We start from the raw sequence: 18,499 nt of genomic DNA, 5'->3' as shown, positions 1-18,499 counted from the left end.
TTTCTCTCCCTTCTCAACAAATTAGTCTACACCAGCTGTGAGTGGTGGAAGCAGAGGGACCCTTTTGATGTTGAGGCACCTGCCCCACCAGTGGGAGGCAGAGCTGTCTCATGAAAGTGTACTGCACAGAGTTTAGTGGTCCTCATTGCCCAGTGGGGAAAAGACAAGACTTTGGTTTCAGGCAAACCTGGGCTCAGTCTTGCTGCATTACTTCCTGCCTCTGAAATCTTGAGCATATTACATAACTGCTTTGTGCCTTAGTTTCCTCTGTGTCCAATGGGAACATTAGCAGTCTCTACCTCCCTGAGTTTTCGTAAGAACTGTGTAATTATGATGACAACCATGAGGATGAGCCTGAATTTTATGCGGTACATGTTGCTAAGTGTACACATTAACTTGCCTAAAGTCTCCAGCAAAATTCTTGGCATGCAGTAGGTCCAAGATACATTTTAGAAAGCATTATTATCCAGCACTATATAGGAGATGTAGACAATTACTTTGGGGAATGAACATTTAAGACATACAAATCTTTCAGGTCACTTTTTTTGTGATGAGACAGAGAAGTTTCAGTTTTCCTTGAATCTTGATGCAGAGAGAGGTATTTATCAAAATGGATTAGATTACGGCTGCAAAAAGAAATAATTCCAACATCTCAATGCTTTATGCAACAAAGTTGTATTCTTATTTACATTTCATGTCCAATGAGGGTCAGCCTGAGCTTCTGCTCATCATTGCTATTCAGAGCTTTTAGCTGATGTTTATTCTATCTTGACATCTGTTTCCACAATCACAAAAACCAGGAGGGCTGTGGTAGAGAAACATCAATTAAATGCCTCTACTTAGAAGTAATACATGGCTCTTTTACTCATATTTGTTTGGTTAAAGCAACTTACTTGGCCACAAATCCCTTGAATATGGTGAGGAAAAGCTGTTGGTCATGGATACATTCCAGGAAAACTAAAGTATTTTTGAATGGCCTAATGACCGTGGACCTTGATGACCACCAAAGAAGGAAACACTCTGGATGGTCGACAGTATCTACATTCTCTTTATACAAAAAACAAATAATAAGAGGTATCATGGACTGGGCACCTAATAGAGGATAGATATTGTAGTACTTTGCATTTTTCTCTCAGATAATCCTCCCAACAAGAGGTGAATAATCTCCACATTATAATGTAGAAACTGAGGTTCACTTATTAAAACTTACTAGGTATTTATTAAGGATAGCATGACAATAGTCCACACAGTGAGCACATGCCAGAATGGAAAACAGATCTTGAATGTCAATTCTGACAGATTTATGTTGTTTGCTGGAGAACTATGGCAAAAATGGGAAAGAGTGATGGGATTGCTGTTGCGCACATAGAAAGGGGAGGGCAGCATGCAAACAGGTACATCTGAGCATTTTTAAATTCTGTGGGTTTCAGTTATATCACCTACAAAATAAGTTTGAGTACACTTTACCTGTATGAAGGTAGGAGCCTGACAAAAATGGCTTCTTGATGTCCTCTGAGGGCATGCAAACTTCTGTTTCTATTTATATCTATTCCGATTGATTTTATGTACACAATACCCTCATATGCTCAGCTCCTAAAGAGGGCAGAGCCTGAGGCCTTTGACAGGAAGGAAAAATCACTTATTAGCACTTACAGGTGCCAATTATCACTGTCCTGCCAATCATCTGTGAGCTGGATATGCTTCTTGGCCTCTAAATTTGAGGACTGTGTTTCTGAGTCTGGGGCTATGTTTTGGAGAAGTATGATTATCAAATGAACATATGCCATCTTTTTGGTGGCAAAACAACGTATTTTTTCTTAAAATGCACAATGTGTATTAATCAGGGTCACAGCAAGAAATAGATGGCACACACAAGGAGTTTAGTTGAAGAGAATTTAATAAAGATTGTATGTACAGAGGTGTGGTCAGGATAAAGGAAACCATCAAGGATTGGTAAGATACTCAGGGACTAGCAACAGTGGGAGGCCATTACTACTCCCAAGCCTGAAGGGACAATAGGGAGGACATGTTATGTTTTCTTCTTCCTTTTTTTTTTTTTTTTTTTTGCATTTTATTTCACCTTAAAAGACAAGAACCTCTCCTGACCTCAGAAACAAATACTTCCATGAAGGCAGAAGAAAGGCCTATATGTACATATTGTCCAATATGGTAGCCTCTAGTCACATATGCCTGTTTAAACTTAAAAATGAAATTTAATAAAAAATTAATCTCTGGGTATATTATCTGCGGTTCAAGTGGTTAGCAGCCAAAGATGGCTAGCATTTACTGTATCAGGCAGTGCATAATGTTTCCACTTGGGGAGAGTTCTTTTGGACACATTGACCTGGATCCTTAAGCAGAGTGTTCAATGGACAAGATTCAAAATCTGTCTTCATCCACAGACTCCTCAATGACACAGGGTTCTCTCTGGGCCTGTAGGATTTTCTTATGCAGCTAGCATATTAGTGATGATGGTGATGATGATGATGATGATGATGATGATCTATATTTACTTAGTATATAACATGTGCCAAACAGTAAAGATTTTAAATATATTTTATGTCATTTAATGACCATCACAGTCCTGAGGAGGACACTATTATTATTTCCATTTTAACAATGGAGAAACAGGTTTAGAGAAATTGTTATGACACTCTATCAGGCTATACCAGATGAAACTGCCAGTATTTGGTCATTTTTGATGAAAATGGCAATCGCATGTGGTTCAACCTCATGGTAAGTGGTAGAGTCAGGTTTAAAATCCAGACCAAGTTCAATGTGTCAAATTCTCTGTAAGTGACCACCTTGAAACCTACTTCATAGGGCAGTTGGAGGAGTATACTAAATAATATTGGCTCTGTGCATGAATGTACAGCAAAGCTCATGAAATGTTCATTTTGTTTTAACTTCATCTGTCTGTCAGTCTTACTCCCTGGGGAGGCAGCACACAGCTGTCTGAGCAGATGTGGCCAGTGAGATTGGGAGGAGGTGGCCTGTTGTCATTTACTAGACTCTACCCTGGGGGCCTGAAAAATTCCATCATTGCCATTAGGACGTCTCCTAACCCTTCCTGCTACTAGTCCCTACTTTTTTTCCTGCTCAGAGATTTTCTTCTGTTGGGTAGGTATGAGTCATTCTTCCTGGGCCTCCAGCAGAGCGAGATGTGATGAAAATTGGCCCTTCCTATTCACTGTGCCCCTCAGACCCAGAAGACACACTTCATCAATAAACCCTTCCTCTCAGGACGACAGAAGGAGCAGGAAGTGGGAGGTGGAGAGGAGGGGCAGCTGCCATGTTGAGTATGACAGACATTTATATAAGCTGTCCTCTGGATCTCCCGCACATTGTAACTGCATAATTTGTTTCTGGCAAGAAAACTGATTTGAAATTCCTCCTTCTTTGATTTGGCAAGAGTGAAGAGAAGCCTCCCTTGGCTGAGAGGCTCATGTTTGGGTGGGGTTTAGGACCTGGGAGTAATTTCCATCCATATGAGGAAACTGTCTATCAAAAGCAATAGTATAGAATTGCCAGGTCTAGAAGGAAAATATTGGGGACCCAGTTAAATTTGAATTTCAGATACATATTTTTTTTAGGAGAAGTATATATAACATGCAGTATTTGGACATGTTTCTACTAAAAAGTATTTTTGGTTTATACAAAATTTAAATTTATCTGGTGCCAAGATTTGAAAGGACTTTTCTCCAAAATTCAGGTGTTGCTAATATGACAGTATTAAGAGGTTGGACATTTAAGAGATAATTAGGCCACGAGGCTCCTCCCTCATGCCTTATTAAAGGCTTCAGGTAGCATTTAATGAGTCTGTCTGTGGCATGTTCATTGTAGTGTTCCTTTCTGGAGGATGCAACTGTAAGGCACTGTCTTGGAGGCCAAGAGCAGCCCTCTCCCAACAAGCAAACCTGCCCTTAACCTTGATCTTGGATTTCCTGGCCTCTAGAACTGTGAGAAACATATTTGTTTTTTTATACACTACTCTGCAGCATTCTGTTGTAGTAGCACAAAACAAAAATGCCTTGGCTACCTGTACTTATTTAGCAACCTTGCAACAGTAGCCTTTCTGCATACAGCCTCAGATGAGAATTCATTTATGATGATGAGAACATGTGGCTAAGAGGAAGATCGAGAGGTAGTTTTGTCAGCTGCATCCTATTTTCATAATCATGGTCTCATGGAAGGGGCAATGCAAAGTGGCTCTCAAAGTGGTTCCCTTGGACCAGTGGCATCACCTGGAACTTGTTAGAAATGCAAACCCAAATCCTCATGCCCCACCAGGACCTACTTACTGCCTGAGACACCTGTGCAGGGTGGATCCAGCATTCTGCTTTAAGCAGCCCTGTGGGTGATGCTGATGCAATTTGAGAGCAAGTTTAGACAGAGCAAGTGCCTTGTGGACAAGATGGATCTAGGCTTGAAATCTACTTCTACCATTTACAAGCTGTATGAATGCAGCCAAATTGCTTCCTAAATAAAAAAGGAATAGAATATCTTATTTATGGTTATGTTAAGGGCAAATACTATACTATATACTATGCATACAATTGACAGTGCTTGTCATTGGAAGACAAGCAACTATTAGTCTTATTTATATGACACAGGTATAGGCCCAGTCACACTCGGAGACAAATTTGACAGCAGGGCAAGCTCTAGTTACAGGGGCAATCTCTGTGTGCTCAGTACAGACAGGCCTTTAATTTTAAGACTTCAATTTCCAATAGACCTATGGAGGGAGAAAATTGCAGGGAGATAAATGACCGTGGCCCACTGTGGGTCCTAGTTTCCCAACTGACACATAGCACAGAGTAAAGGCCCTTTGTTCAGTCTTGACTCAGAGCAATTACTCAAAAGGTAGGTTTGATTTTTTTCCCACTTTTGTAGAAAGGAGAAGGGCCAGAGGCCTGAGATATGAGGACAATGAGGGGCTCCTTTCAAAAGAAGATGGAATTAACACACTCAGGCTTATTTCACAGGTCAAATTGGGGCTCCCACATCATGTCTAGACCAGTTCCTTAAATTGGGCATTATTGACATTTGGGGTCCGATAATTTGATGTTTGGGGGGCTGTCCTGTGCATTGTAAGATGTTCATCAGTACCCTAGGACTCTACCTACTGGATGCCAGAAGCCTCCCTCTCTGTCCACAGTATGGACAATAAAAAAAAAAAAATCCCTAGACATTGCCACATGTCCTAGGGGCAAAACTGCCTTTAATTGAGAACCACTGTTCTAGGGTTTATTAGACAATACCCACTCCAACAACTTAAACATCTATCATTCACTGAGCATTTACAAGTGTCTCTAATCTACATACTCATACTCAAGAAAGTTGTTATTACCTATATTTTATAACTGAAGAGACTGAGACTCAGAGGGTTAAGGTAACTTGGCTCAAATCATATAGTTTGGTAGATCTGGAATTTTGACTGAAAGGTTGGTCTGCCTCCAAAGCTCACATAGTTCCTGCTGTGACACTCCATCTCCCTGAACTGAACAAAACCATCTTCATTTTCTTTAAGAAAATTCTCTCAAGTGAACTCAATTCCAAAAATATGGATGCCAAGAGAAGCTAAAAGACAATCCAACATGTTGCTCCTTTCAAACCATTTTCAACATCAGCATCATTGGAAAGGTTAGGTTTTTGCATGCAACTCAGTTGCATGAGCAAAATGAGGCATTCTGGTCAAAATGAATATTTCTAGAGATAGAATTTTATGAACTGAATGCCTTTGTGTATGTCTGCCCCACATGTTCTTTTGCTGCCATTCATAATAACAAAGGGAGCAAATGAAGTCTTAAAATTCCTAGAATCTACCAAAGACAAATCCTATGAAGTATTCTATTGCCTTGGGGTAGGCTGTGTGTTGCTTCTAGCCAGACACTCAGCCATCTTCTTTCTGGCTCTCTGCATGAAATCCACGTTTCCTCTCTCCCTACGTATGGCGGTATATTCATAAGCTTTGAGCTTGCTATAGTAGTCAGAGAACTTGTTGTAGAGGATGGAAATGGGCATCCCATTGAGAATGATCCCGAAAGCAATGCAGAGGAAGGCAAAGAGCCTGCCTAGGAGGGTCTCTGGGTACATGTCTCCATAGCCCACAGTGGAGAGGCTCACCTGTATGGAGGGAAAGCAGAATGGAACTGTTAGTATTACGAGGGAGGAGAAAGACAGAAACAGGCAGGAGGGCATCCTCTATCTCCCTGCAGTTACCTAGGGGCATGTAACAGCTTCTTATGGAGCCAGCTTCAGAGGGTATCAGAAAGTCTGCCAATAGGACTTATGCCATGGAAAGAATACAAGCTATGGAGCTCGAAGACTCTGGTTTGAAACCTGACTATTCCTCATAGATACTCATATATAACATGGGGGTAGAGATACTTACTTTAAAGGGTTATTGTAAAGAGAATTTAAGATAACATATGTTGAGTTCCTGGTGCAGAATGTGCTCAGTAATGCTGGTCATTATCTCCTTACCCCTGTCCCCAGCTGGGGCCAGCATCAGGATAGGAATTCCCTAGGTTGACCTGGATCACGAATGTATTAGAAATGAGCTTGGACTTAAAGCGAGTAAAAACCAGTGTTCAAATTCTGACTCTGACTCTTCCCAGCTGAGAGCCCTCAGGCAAAACATTCAGATACTTAGATGGTACCACCTAACTCCCATGATTCTTATGAAGACTAATTTTAGAAAATAAATATATAGCACTCAACACACTATCATGGCATTCAGTGCCTCCATTGTCTCCCTTTCATCTTTAAAAATGAAGACAATTATAGCACTTCTCAGAGTTGTTATATAGTTCAATGGAGATATTTTATATGAAGGCACCTTAATTGCAAGTGTCCAGAGAAACACTTCTTATTTTGTGAAGGTATTGTTGGAAGACCTCACAGACCCAAATTATGCACACTCCACATGAAATTCTTCTTACCACTCGTCACACTGCTTTAAATCCCACTAATGAGAGATTTATTTAGGTTAACAAGCTTCTGTTTTAAAATGCAGATACCCATGGGACTAGTTATCAGTTAGTATAGCCAGAGAAAACCTTGGGAAAATCCCTTGGGGACCCATTTTTTTTTATGCCTCATGTGCTTCCTGTGGTCCCTAAACTGTTGGCCAAGTTATTAAGAAGCCTCTTAAGCCATGCTGTTGCTCACAGTTGTAAATTCTGCCTTGCACAACTCCAGGTGGCACTTATTGCTCCATTGATTTGTACAGTCGTTGCCACAATATTCCAGGAGATAGCAGTAATCATACAAATTCACCTACTGACCATTCTGAAGTGGCCTTTAACCTAGAAATGAAACCATTTTTGTTTTGAAGATGTAAGGGTCAGTTTGAACTTACAAGTGTGATTGATTGATCAATAAGAATGAAATGGAGAAATGAGTCAGCTGAAAAATCTGATGAAGCTGATAAGAATCACAGCTCTGTCCTGCCCATCAAAAGGACAAAGTGTATCAGGGGGCAGTGGCACAGGCCTGTCATCTCAGCAAATCCTGACGTTGGGCCAGAAGGATCTCAAGTTCAAGGCCAGCCTCAGCAACTTAGCAAGACCCTGTCTCTAAAGATAAAAATAAAATGGGCTGGGGATGTAGCTCAGTGGTAAAGTACCCCTAGGTTCAATCCTCAGTTAAAAAAAAAAAAAAGTGAGACAAAGTATGCTTTCCGGTGAGGTTTCAGGGCTCAGAGCTCCATCTCCAATGAGAGAACTGCTGAGGGATGTGCTGCCTTTCCCATAGGGGAAGAAAACAAGCAAACATAGAAGAGGCAGGACGATGTAGCTGAGGTTAAGGAAACAGGTACCACACTAGACTTGGGTCTGAATCCACTTCCCAGCCATGTGAGTTGGGCGAGTCATTTAAGCTCTCTCTACCTCAGTTTCTACTTTTGACATATGGGGAGAATAGCACTCACCTTACAGGATTGTTACAGGAAATGAAGGAATGCCTGGTATAGAACGTGTGAGCAATAATGTTAGGGCTTGTAGGCAAATCCAAGGGACCCCATATCTGAAAGCTCATCCCAGCCGAAGGGTGGCAAAGACCAACATTGACCAGGTGTGCTCTCTACCAGGAGCTTTACATCTGTTAAGCTCATTAGATCCACAGGCTGTGGAAACAGGCTCCTCCCTGACTTCTGCTAATTGCTGGTTGAGGGAGATCAGGGGGAGGGGTGCCCTCTGGCTTTGTAGAGAATCTGCTTTTCCTAACTTTTGGGTAAAAGGGTGATGAGAGGCTGTGATGGATGCTTGTGTGTGTGTGTGTGTGTGTGTGTGTGTGTGTGTGTGTGTGTGTGTATGTGTGTGTGTTCTCACCGACCACATCAAAAGTTAAAAAACACACAGGTGTGTGAGTTGAGCAGTAATTTTCATCTGTCACTGACACCATTAACTCACACCCCCTGGAGGAGGGCTAAAGAGAGTTTGAGTGCAGAGGTGAGCGGTAGGAGGGGGTAGCTTTAGAATATGAAACATCCAGGAAAATCCAACTGGGAGTCCTTGCAGTGCACCAACACTCAAGGATCCAGGATGTGTGTGTGGGGAGGTAGGGGTCGGGGACAGAGGGAGGACACAGAGGAAGGAAAATAATCAAGACACTGCTTATTTTCAGCTTTGATTAATCCCACACTGGCTTTGCTTTGCCCCAGCCCCAACTTCTTTGTGTTTTGTTTCTTCTTTGGCTGAACTTTGAGTGAAAAGTCAAAAGCAAAGAAAACTGGCTTAAAGACGAATAAATATTTGATGTGCCTATTGTGTCTTGGATCTCTAATTTTAGAGAAAAGACCTCTTCTGCTAGGAGGCTGTGTGCGATTGGTTCCCAAGAATTTTTTTCAAATTGTACAGTTAATTTATGTGTTGTCTATTTTGTGGCTAATTTGATTCAATTACTGATCTGTTTCTTGCTCTGGGAGGAATTAAGATTCCTTGGCTGTAGGAACTTCTTTTAAAATCCAGGTTCCATATGCCAAACCATTTCTCCCTAGATGGACATTAAACCCTGAAGGCCCAAAACTGACCCAGGTGACCTCATGGAGTGATTTCTCACATTAGTAGGAGTTGGATTGGAAACATGACCAAAATGTCTGCAAGCCAACTTAATGGCCAGAAAAATTGGTTGACCCTGCCATTCTGTAAACTGAAAACTATCATTCTGCTGAAAACATACATATTTTCCTTAACTTTGGATCCCCAAAGCCAGAATATGACTTTCCCCCAGCTGCTTACTCATTAATCAGCAAACCCTGACCTGCTAAACATTATGAGGACAAATTTTCCTCCAAAACTTGACAACGACTGTATTTGGATTTCTACTTCGAAAAAGGAATGTGTTTCCTTCATAAAGAATTAGGTGGTGCCTGCACACCCATGTTTATAGCAACGCAACTGACAATAGCCAAATTATGGAATCAGCCTAGATGTCCATCAATGGGTGAATGGAGAAAGAAAATGTGCTATATATACACAAATGGAGTTTTACTTAGCCACAAAGAAGAACAAAATTATGTTATGTGCAGGAAAATAGAACTGGAGAACATGGTAAGTGAAATAAGCCAGACTTAGAAAGTCAAGAGTTGTATATTTTCCCATATTAGAAGCTAGAGGAAAAAAAAAAGAAAAAAAAATGAGGTGGGGTGGGTGATAATATAAGGGAAACCATCAGAGTAGAAAAGGGGGACTAGGGGGAGAAAGGAGGGAAAGAAGTGAAAGGGAAGCAATGAAGAATAATTGACTAAATTATAATGCATGTATGAATATATTACAGAGAATCCATCCATCCATCCATCCATCCATCCATCCATCCCATGCTTCCTTCCTTCCTTCCTTCCTTCCTTCCTTCCTTCCTTCCTTCCTTCCTTCCTTCCTTCCTTCCTTCTATTCTTTCTTTTTTTCCCCCCAGGACTAAGAATTGAATCCAGGGCTCTTTACCATTGAATTACATCCCCAATTTTTATTTTTTATTTTGAGACAGGTTCTTGTTAAGTTGTTGAGGATACTGCTAAATTGCCCAAGCTGGCCTCAAACTTGCAGTCCTCCAATGTCAGCATCCAGCGTCTCTGGGATTACGGGACTGTGCTACCATGTCTCTCTCTGAATCCCACTATTATGTATAATTATAATGCACCAGTAAAAAGTTTTTTAAAAATAGGCATAGAGAAAGTCTTGACACCATGAATCTAGGAATTGTGACCTCGGGGAATAAAACTAATTTTTGAAAATAATATGCTTTCTAGTTTTCTCAAAGAATTGAAGGTGGTTAAGACTGGCCTTTTCTGCCTAAGATTATTATATATTTCGGCGCATGTTGTCCTTCAAAGCAGTCAGTTTCAAAGATGATATTTACCCATGCTACTGTTGTAAGAAATATTTTTGGAATCCTGTTTTGATTATAATTTGCACAAAATACTTGTGGCAAGACTTTGATATAAGGTTGTATCCACTTTGATGGTTAATTCTAGGTACTAATTTTAAACTCAAGATGTCTTTTGACAATTTTAAAATACTGAATGCAGCCTCAAGAAAGGCAAATATGTAGTACCATTACAAAGAAGCAAATGTACATGTCACAATCTGTGAAGGTAATTCCTCATTGGAATTCAAAGAATGTTTTGATTAGTGGAAGCACTGTTAGAATGATCTCATGGGCAATCACCTTGAAGAGAACAACACTCATCTGTATATTTTACATCTGTATGTTATACTCCAACATGTACATAAGTGGCACAATAAGGAGGCATGTGTGCATGAAAGTAAAACCATTTCAAGTCTGGGCTCTATTAATCTACCCACAAGAAGGTACCCAGTATGCTGTCCTCTGTATCCTGAGCTTATTCAGTACCTCTCATTGCCCTCTAAAACTCCATCAGGCTCCACATAAGTTATACTGGACAATGGGAAGAGCATATTTTGAAGATGTATAAGAAGACCATTTCTAAATCAGGGACCCATAAGATCAAAAGTCATTAACTGTCTGTGAGCCCTTGTCCCATTTATAGCTCCTGTGCTATTTCTGAAGGAGCTAGGAGAACTCTAACCCCTCTTGTGCCAGGCATTCCCTGGTGTCTCTCAACTCCAGGCCTGACACTTTCCATACACTTTTGTAATTCTGTAACTGGGATTCCCTTACCTACTGTCTTCTGGTTATATTCTACCAAGTGGAGGCACATTGTAGAGCCTGGATGGTGGGATGAGGTCAGAAGGATCTTAACTGCTGCTGCTGGTTTCTATCATCCCTCCAGTAAAAGCAGATATCTATGGTATTTTTCTCATACCAACCTCCAGAGCCATCTTAGAAATCTGTGCATCAGCTACACAATGCCCCTCCTCTGCGCTCCAAAGCTCTGATTACACTGCCTACTCCTATTTGTTTTCCTAGCTCTAAGGCAACAGCTATTCTCTGCAGTTGCTATTCTTGCTCTTCCTTTTAATACCTATGTATCTATTTCCCTATACCAAATACCCACCTTGGTTTCTGTCTTCCACACTGTAATCTGACTAGTTCACTTTTCCAAATGAATCTCCTCAAAGCAATCTATTAAATTAAACTTCAGTGATCTTGCAGATGCCAACTTTTTGCAAGGAAAGGATAACATATTTGAGGAAACAGAAAGATCAGAGCAAGATCTCTGGGTGCAATTATTTGGTCCCTTGGCATGAGATAAATTTTCTTTTCAGAAGTTTCTGAAGTAATGAGTTCACATCCTAAGTTTCTTATTTGGTTTCTACAACTTTAACTTGCTCTGGAAGGCTCAGAATGAAATAGTTTGTTGATAGTCCAATGGATCTTTTCTACTTAAAAATATACCCACACAAGAGGCCAATAATTACAGCTTCATCATAGAGTTGACTGTCCTTGTTGATCTGTTCCATACATCTCTCACTCACAGACAACCTAGAGAACCCCCAAATTGCTGGAGCTGTTCCAGGCATGGCCTGTTTATCTGCACACTGGGAAGTTCTCTCTTGACAGAACAACTGACCCTTTTATATGTTTTACAGTCTTTTTTTTTCCCCCAGTAGAAAAGGAATCACTTCTGTTTTGATTTCCCCCAAAATAAATTTGGCAGCAAAGGTTATTGCTTCTGTGTGATAAAGACTATCAACTAGCCAGATATGGTAGCTTCTATTTATTGCAGTCTTAGAACAGGCTAGTTTACATATGTTTCTTATTACATTAGTACTCACAAATAATCTCCATTTGACAGACGAGTAAGACGGGTCTATCTTATATCCTCATGCATCAGGTTTTGCAGATGAAAGGGCCCATGAGGGATTTGTTTTGCAGCTGTAGGAGAATTCACAATAATGAAAATGACTGTATTCCTAAAACTCCAAGTAGAATTAAGGAGGAAAGTTTCAGGGTCCTTGGCATAGAGAAAGGGAAGATTATTATAAGCAAGTCAGGTTTGGGGTTGTCCAGAAAACACTAAAAAACATAGGAGAATGGATTAGAAAATCTGTTTTTCATGTGTGGCAAAGATTCCACAAGGAATATAGTTCTGGAGTTGCATAACACAATGTCAATCATAATTTTTTAAACCTCATTTTGAAATTGTCATTTTGTGAGTGTATGTTTTCTGATGGGTGCAATATATTTGAGCAGTAATATACTGCTGCAGTAGAATAACGTTAATATTGGGCCTAATTGTTATATTGCCCCATAGTCAAGCTCTTTGCCACCTAACTTCACAGAGCTTTCCTCTTCTGTTTGGGCCAAACTGCCTGGCCTCTTGACTGAGTACAGCCATATGATTTGCTTTGGATTGAGCAAATATGAACAATTAAATAAATTAAGCAAATATGAACAGAAGCAATACAGCACTTTCATGATTGGGCTGGTATGCTTCCTCTTGCCCTTTGCCGCAGCCAAGCACATATTCCTATTCTATATATGAGGGATGTGCAGCCCAGGCCTCCCCACTCCCATCTATCATACAGTTGACCATCAGACATGAGAACAAGTGACACCAAATGAGAAGAACCTTCCAGTTAAAGTCAGACTAAACTGCTCAATTTTATACTGATGTGCTAAATGAATGCTTGATGTTTTAAGCTTCTGGACTGTGGGGTGTTTTCTAAGACATTATTATTGTGGAAATAAATCATTTATTTATAGATAACGAAATACACATTTATCTTGTTTGTGCTCAAAATTTCTAAAATAATGAGATGGTTTGATCAATAAAATACATGGAGACCACTGGATCCACAATTGCTTTTGGGATTCCACTGGTCAGATTCTTACGTCTATTTCGTTATGTGTATTTAGGTGAGTTTCTCCTCATCATTCAAGTTTTATCTCAATGTCACCTTCTCTAAGAGGCCTTCTCTGACTATACCATTAAAGGGAAATTCTACCACCCAAATTGTTCTCTGGCTGATCCTATCACACAAGACACACCAACATCTTATTTATTATGTCTTTGTCCACTAGAATGCAAGCTTTATGATGAAAAGACTTTTCATCCCCTCCCCAATCACTCTGTATCCCTAGTGCTTGGAATAGTACTTGGCACATTCGTGTTCAGTAACTTCTTGCACAGTGAGTGAATAAGATGGATTTTTATGGGTTAAATGAGGAATTGGCCCATTATTTTGTATCTTTTCACTTTGCACCTATATACGAGAACCAAGCCATCTTTGGTGTATATCATCTTGACAGCATTCCTTTCTCCTTGCTCTGTGAGGATAAGAACCTTTAGTACACAATGTACAAGGTAATCAGAAGTACAGGAAAGAACAGGATTAATAACATCAGCTCTGGGGGAATGAATAGTCCTAAAATTCAAGGGGAATTACTTCTATTGTGTTCATAGATTTACTTAATAAAAAGACACAAGTTATCTATCATTTATCTAACACATAATTATTTATACTGGTATAAATCTCAAAAAGTGGATGAAGGCTGTTGGTAAATGGAAAGGTTAGAATGTGCAAAATTTAGTCCTTGAAAATAGTGTCTGATAAAGACAATGGCTACTAAAAAAATAAAAGAAAAAAAGGAAAAACCTCATATTGTTAAAAGCATAATTGGTAAATTTATTATGGATAAAAATTGAATGGTAATTCAATTATTATTGTAAAATTATAGAAAACATTTATCTTGAGTAAAATGATTTCAGTTTAACATAAAAGGGGATAACTAAAAGTTTTAAACTTCAGTGTACCTTAAACAGATCAGGAAATTAAGTGGATCAGTGGTTTTTCACTTCTGGAAATATTTTAAAAGTAAAAATTCAATATTAATGACATAACTAATAAAAATGTTTATATTAATACATAAAAAGTTAAAGCAAACAGGTGGGTTAAATGTCATATAAAAGAGTCCCTTAGGGCCAATGCCAACCTCTGTGAGCCAAGATATTTAGATAACTGAAAATTTGACTCTAAACCTTGTATTATATCATCATGAGGATTTACTCTTTTGCCTTCCTGCCTTAGTCACCTCCAAAGTAAATGTCATTTGCTCGGGACAAATCATTCTCCATGAGCTCCATCTGTACCCAAGGTTTATCTACTATGGGGATGACCTTTCATCACTTGGAATATGATCAGAGGAGTGGCATTTGGCTAAGCTCATTTAGAAGAGCCTAATGTCATCCTGTCATTGAAGAAAGCTTGTAAGTCCCGGTATACATATGAGCTCTCTGCTTTCAAGGGAAGAACGACTCATTCAACTTCAGAGCTCTACAAGTCTCACCTCCTCTTTTAGAGATGTGGAGACGGAGCAGAGAGAATGATGGAGTGAAGTTCATTTGGTTACAGTTAATTACTGGCAGATCTGAGTCTAGAACCCAGTGCTCTAAATCTTCCATCATGTTGTACTACACTGTTGGTAGCCCTGTGATGGTTCATCTCAGAATTTCACACCAGACTGTGGGTTCTAACATACACAAAGTGAATACTGAAAATATCTGCTTCCTTTTTATATTTGCTTACTATCTTTAAAGGCATTGCAAACTACTCTACTAAGGAAAGACGACATCTAGTTCTTTCTCATTTATACTAGTTTATTGATTGGACTGAGAAGAACTAGTTAGCATTTATTTTCAGGGATACATCAAGAACACCAGAAACACAGATATTTGAGTAAATGGCATAAGATAGTATAAAAAGACAAATACAAAAGAAAACAATGAAAAAATAATTAATACATTAGCTGTACAAATAGGCAAGGTATGCAAAATAACTAAAGTTTGGAAGAGATAGTGCAGGGTGTGCAAAGGGCACAGGGTTTTAATTCTAGCTTTGCACCCAGAGCTGTGTGTCTGCACCCAAACTCTCTGTACCTGTCCTCTAGCTGTACAATGGAACAAGTATAGGTAATTCTGAAAGAACTTTTGTATACTTAGAACTAGTGTCATATTAGATGTTTCTTTCCACATATATTGAACTAGAACCAAAAGCAGTGGAATTTTAGAGATTTAGACAAATCTCACTCCTCTGCATAAATCTACAGCTTCCCTTGAAAACGGAAGCAATTTCCTACTTTTCTCCCCTACCTTGCCTTTTTTTTTTTTTTTAAGAAAATGGTGATCGTAACTGTCACATCCTTGACATAAACTTTATAAACCATTTAGGATATTGGATGATCCATAGGTTGTAATTAATAAAAACGAAGACAATGAAACAACCCACACTCACAATGAATCTTTCTTAAAATCTGCCTGTCAAGAATTTTAAGACTAAATCAGGATTTAAAGATTCTTGAGACCAAGTCAAGTTTAGTTACTTACTAGACTATAAATGTCTATGTCTTTCCAACTTGTTAACATCAATTCCCATTTTGTGATGGGATGAAAAGAGTAGTGCCTGGATACAAAAGAGAATAGAGAAACTCAGGGGTCATGGTACTCACCGCGGCCCACCACCAGGCTTGAAGAATGCTGGTGAAGTTGGTGCCAGGCACGTCATGCTCCACGGAGTAGACAGCTGCAGAGAAGGTAAAAATGCCCAACGTGATAAAGAGCAGGAGGCAGCCCACCTGCTGGTAGCACTGGAGCAACGTGAAGCCAAAGGCACGCAGTCCCGTAGAGTGTCGAGCTAGCTTAAGGATGCGGAAGATACGCATGAGACGCATGATGCGTAATACCTGGCCCACCTTGCCCACACGGCCCACCGTCTCTAGGTCTTGATCATGTGTTGAGCCCCTGCTGTACCCCTGAACCTCCTCAGAGAAGCCCTCGAGCAGCAGCTGCAGGTAAAGCGGCAGTATGGCCACCAGGTCCACCAGGTTGAGGGCACTGCGCGCAAAGCGCCGCAGGTCTGGTGTGGAGATAAGACGCAGCAGGTACTCAAGCGTGAAGAACGCTACACACAGCACCTCCAGGTGCTCCAGGATGGACCCCGGGTCGCCACCTGTGCCCTCCTCTACCTGATGCTGCATCTCCTCCACGGTGTTGAGTGTCAGTGTCACCACTGAGATGAGCACAAAGAGGTTGGAGGCCACCCCCATGACCTTAGCAGCCACAGATGAAAAGGGCTTCTCCATGAAGTTCCAGAGGCGGCGCCGCTGGGCTCCACAGAAGCGCATGTCGCGGAAGAGCTCTTCAGCCTCCTCCGCCTGCGCCTGTGCGCGCAGCTCGCGTTGGATCTTGAGCTGTTCGCTCAGTTCCTCGCGTCGCTCCTCGAAGCAGATGCGGCAACAGCGTGGTGTGTACTTGAGCCTCACGCCCCAATAGCCCAGCTCCTCCAGGAAGTTTTGAGGGCACAGCTCATCTTGCACTAACAGAACCCCTGATGTGTAGAAATTGTAGACGAGCTGGAAGACATCTGGATCACGATCGAAGAAGTATTCGTCTGTCTTTGCCTCATAGTCATCACACAGGCCCAGCTGGCGGCTGCGGGTCGTGGAGGTGACCAGGCGGCCCAGGCGTGTTTTGGGGTAGTTGGCCAATTCGCAGTAATCTAACTGGTAGCTGTGGCCGCCAACATTCACGTTCAGCATGGACAAGTGGGCTGGAGTGTCTGTTTGGCCATCCAGCTGTGCAGTGGTGATCTCTCCTGGCTGCTGGTCCTCCTTGGCAAGGTTGTCCTTCCACTCTTCCTCCTCCTCCCCGCCACTATCGTCCTCCTCGATGTAGTAGTTATATCTGACCTCGGTCCATGGCGTGATGCTGCCGTGGGAGCCTGAACGAGTCCCTGTGGAGCTCCTGCGTTGTTGGTTGGTACCTGCACTTGGAGGGTCCTCACTCTCCAGAGTACTCCAGGGTTTGTAGCTCCAAGACCCTCTCCTCTTGTTAGTCTGTTTCAGCATGGCTGATGGAGTCAAATCTCTTGCTTGTTACCCTGATTGTCGTAGGGTCCTTAGCCTGGTCACTGCCACTGTCTCTGAGAGACCTGCCTGGACAAGTGCCCCTGAGGTCCCAGGCCCTGCTCTCAGAAATGCTGCTCCTCAGGCCCTGGAAAGCCCAGTTCGGCCCTGCCTGGCCTGCTAGGTCTGAACATAGTCAACAGTGCGGTTGACTAATCTTGCTGATAGGGAAGAAGCAAGTGTTAGGAGGGATTTGGGGCCTCTTAGCCTATTCCCTCCTCCTCCTGCCCTACTCTGAAGTGGAGGATGATTATGTGGTCTTAAATCTCTAGATAATCAGAAGAAGGCAGAGATTATTGCTAATAAAAATGTCACTCAACCTTGCCCTTGTGAAGGATAAGTGTGCCAGGAAGAAATCAACTGAATTGACTAGAATATGGATCCTATAAGAGTTTAAATAATCTCCTTCTCATCCATCCACACAATCACATTTTCCCACATGGGTTCTCCTTAGCAGCAATGCGCAGGAGTCCAGACAGACCTTTAAGTCAGTTTCAGCATTTCCCTTTCTTTCATCCTCTTAAATGGTAAGGACATGTTTCAAGGCAGTATCCCCAGATTGGATGAAAGAGTATTTAACAGCCTTGTTTAAAGGTGGCCAGATTTATTCCAAGAAAAGGGTTTTCATCATCTTTCAAAACATCATTAAAAAAAATCCCTTTTTGTGACACTGTGATAATGCTGGGGATGGAATCATGATGGAGACAGAATTGTAGCACTCAAGGAGCTAATGGTTTTGCCAGTGATAAAAATATGCAAGGACAGCAAAAGAGCAAGAAAAACAAACAGGTGTAAGAAAAGAAGAGATTTATTTTGAGGGAATTGACTTTTTGATTGACTTTATTTTGAATAACTAGCATTCCTGGTAAATTCAAAAGCTAAAAAACTGCGCTACAGTAAAAGTTTCTCTCTCCCCTACCTCTAACCTCCAGCATCAGGTACACTTCCAAGGAAACAACCATTTTTACTAGTTTCTGGCTGTCCCTCGGTATTCTAAATATATACAAGCAAAAATCTGAATATACATAAGCAAAAATCTACCTATTTCCATGTATAATCTGACTAGCTTTCTATTATGAACTCATATCAAGGAATGTTGTATACACTTTGCTTTTTCCAGTTAACCATATATCTTAATGGTATTTTCATATCTGATCATAAATATTTGTCT

General features: G+C 40.9%; 1 protein-coding gene across 1 annotated transcript; it reads right to left on the bottom strand.

Annotated features, from left to right (window-relative positions):
* Positions 1-5,850: 5,850 nt before the first annotated feature.
* Kcnv2 (potassium voltage-gated channel modifier subfamily V member 2) lies at positions 5,851-17,271 on the bottom strand. The gene is made up of 2 exons (XM_026406455.2): positions 15,874-17,271; positions 5,851-6,126 (listed from the first exon to the last, which is right to left on the bottom strand). The coding sequence occupies exons 1-2, from the start codon at positions 17,269-17,271 to the stop codon at positions 5,851-5,853; spliced, it is 1,674 nt and encodes a 557-aa protein (XP_026262240.2).
* Positions 17,272-18,499: the final 1,228 nt, after the last annotated feature.

The sequence above is a fragment of the Urocitellus parryii genome, chromosome 4 (genome assembly GCF_045843805.1).
Source record: "Urocitellus parryii isolate mUroPar1 chromosome 4, mUroPar1.hap1, whole genome shotgun sequence".
In the NCBI taxonomy this organism is placed as follows: Eukaryota; Metazoa; Chordata; class Mammalia; order Rodentia; family Sciuridae; genus Urocitellus; species Urocitellus parryii.
Note: the sequence above shows the minus strand (reverse complement) of the source record. Positions and strands in the feature narration are given on the sequence as shown.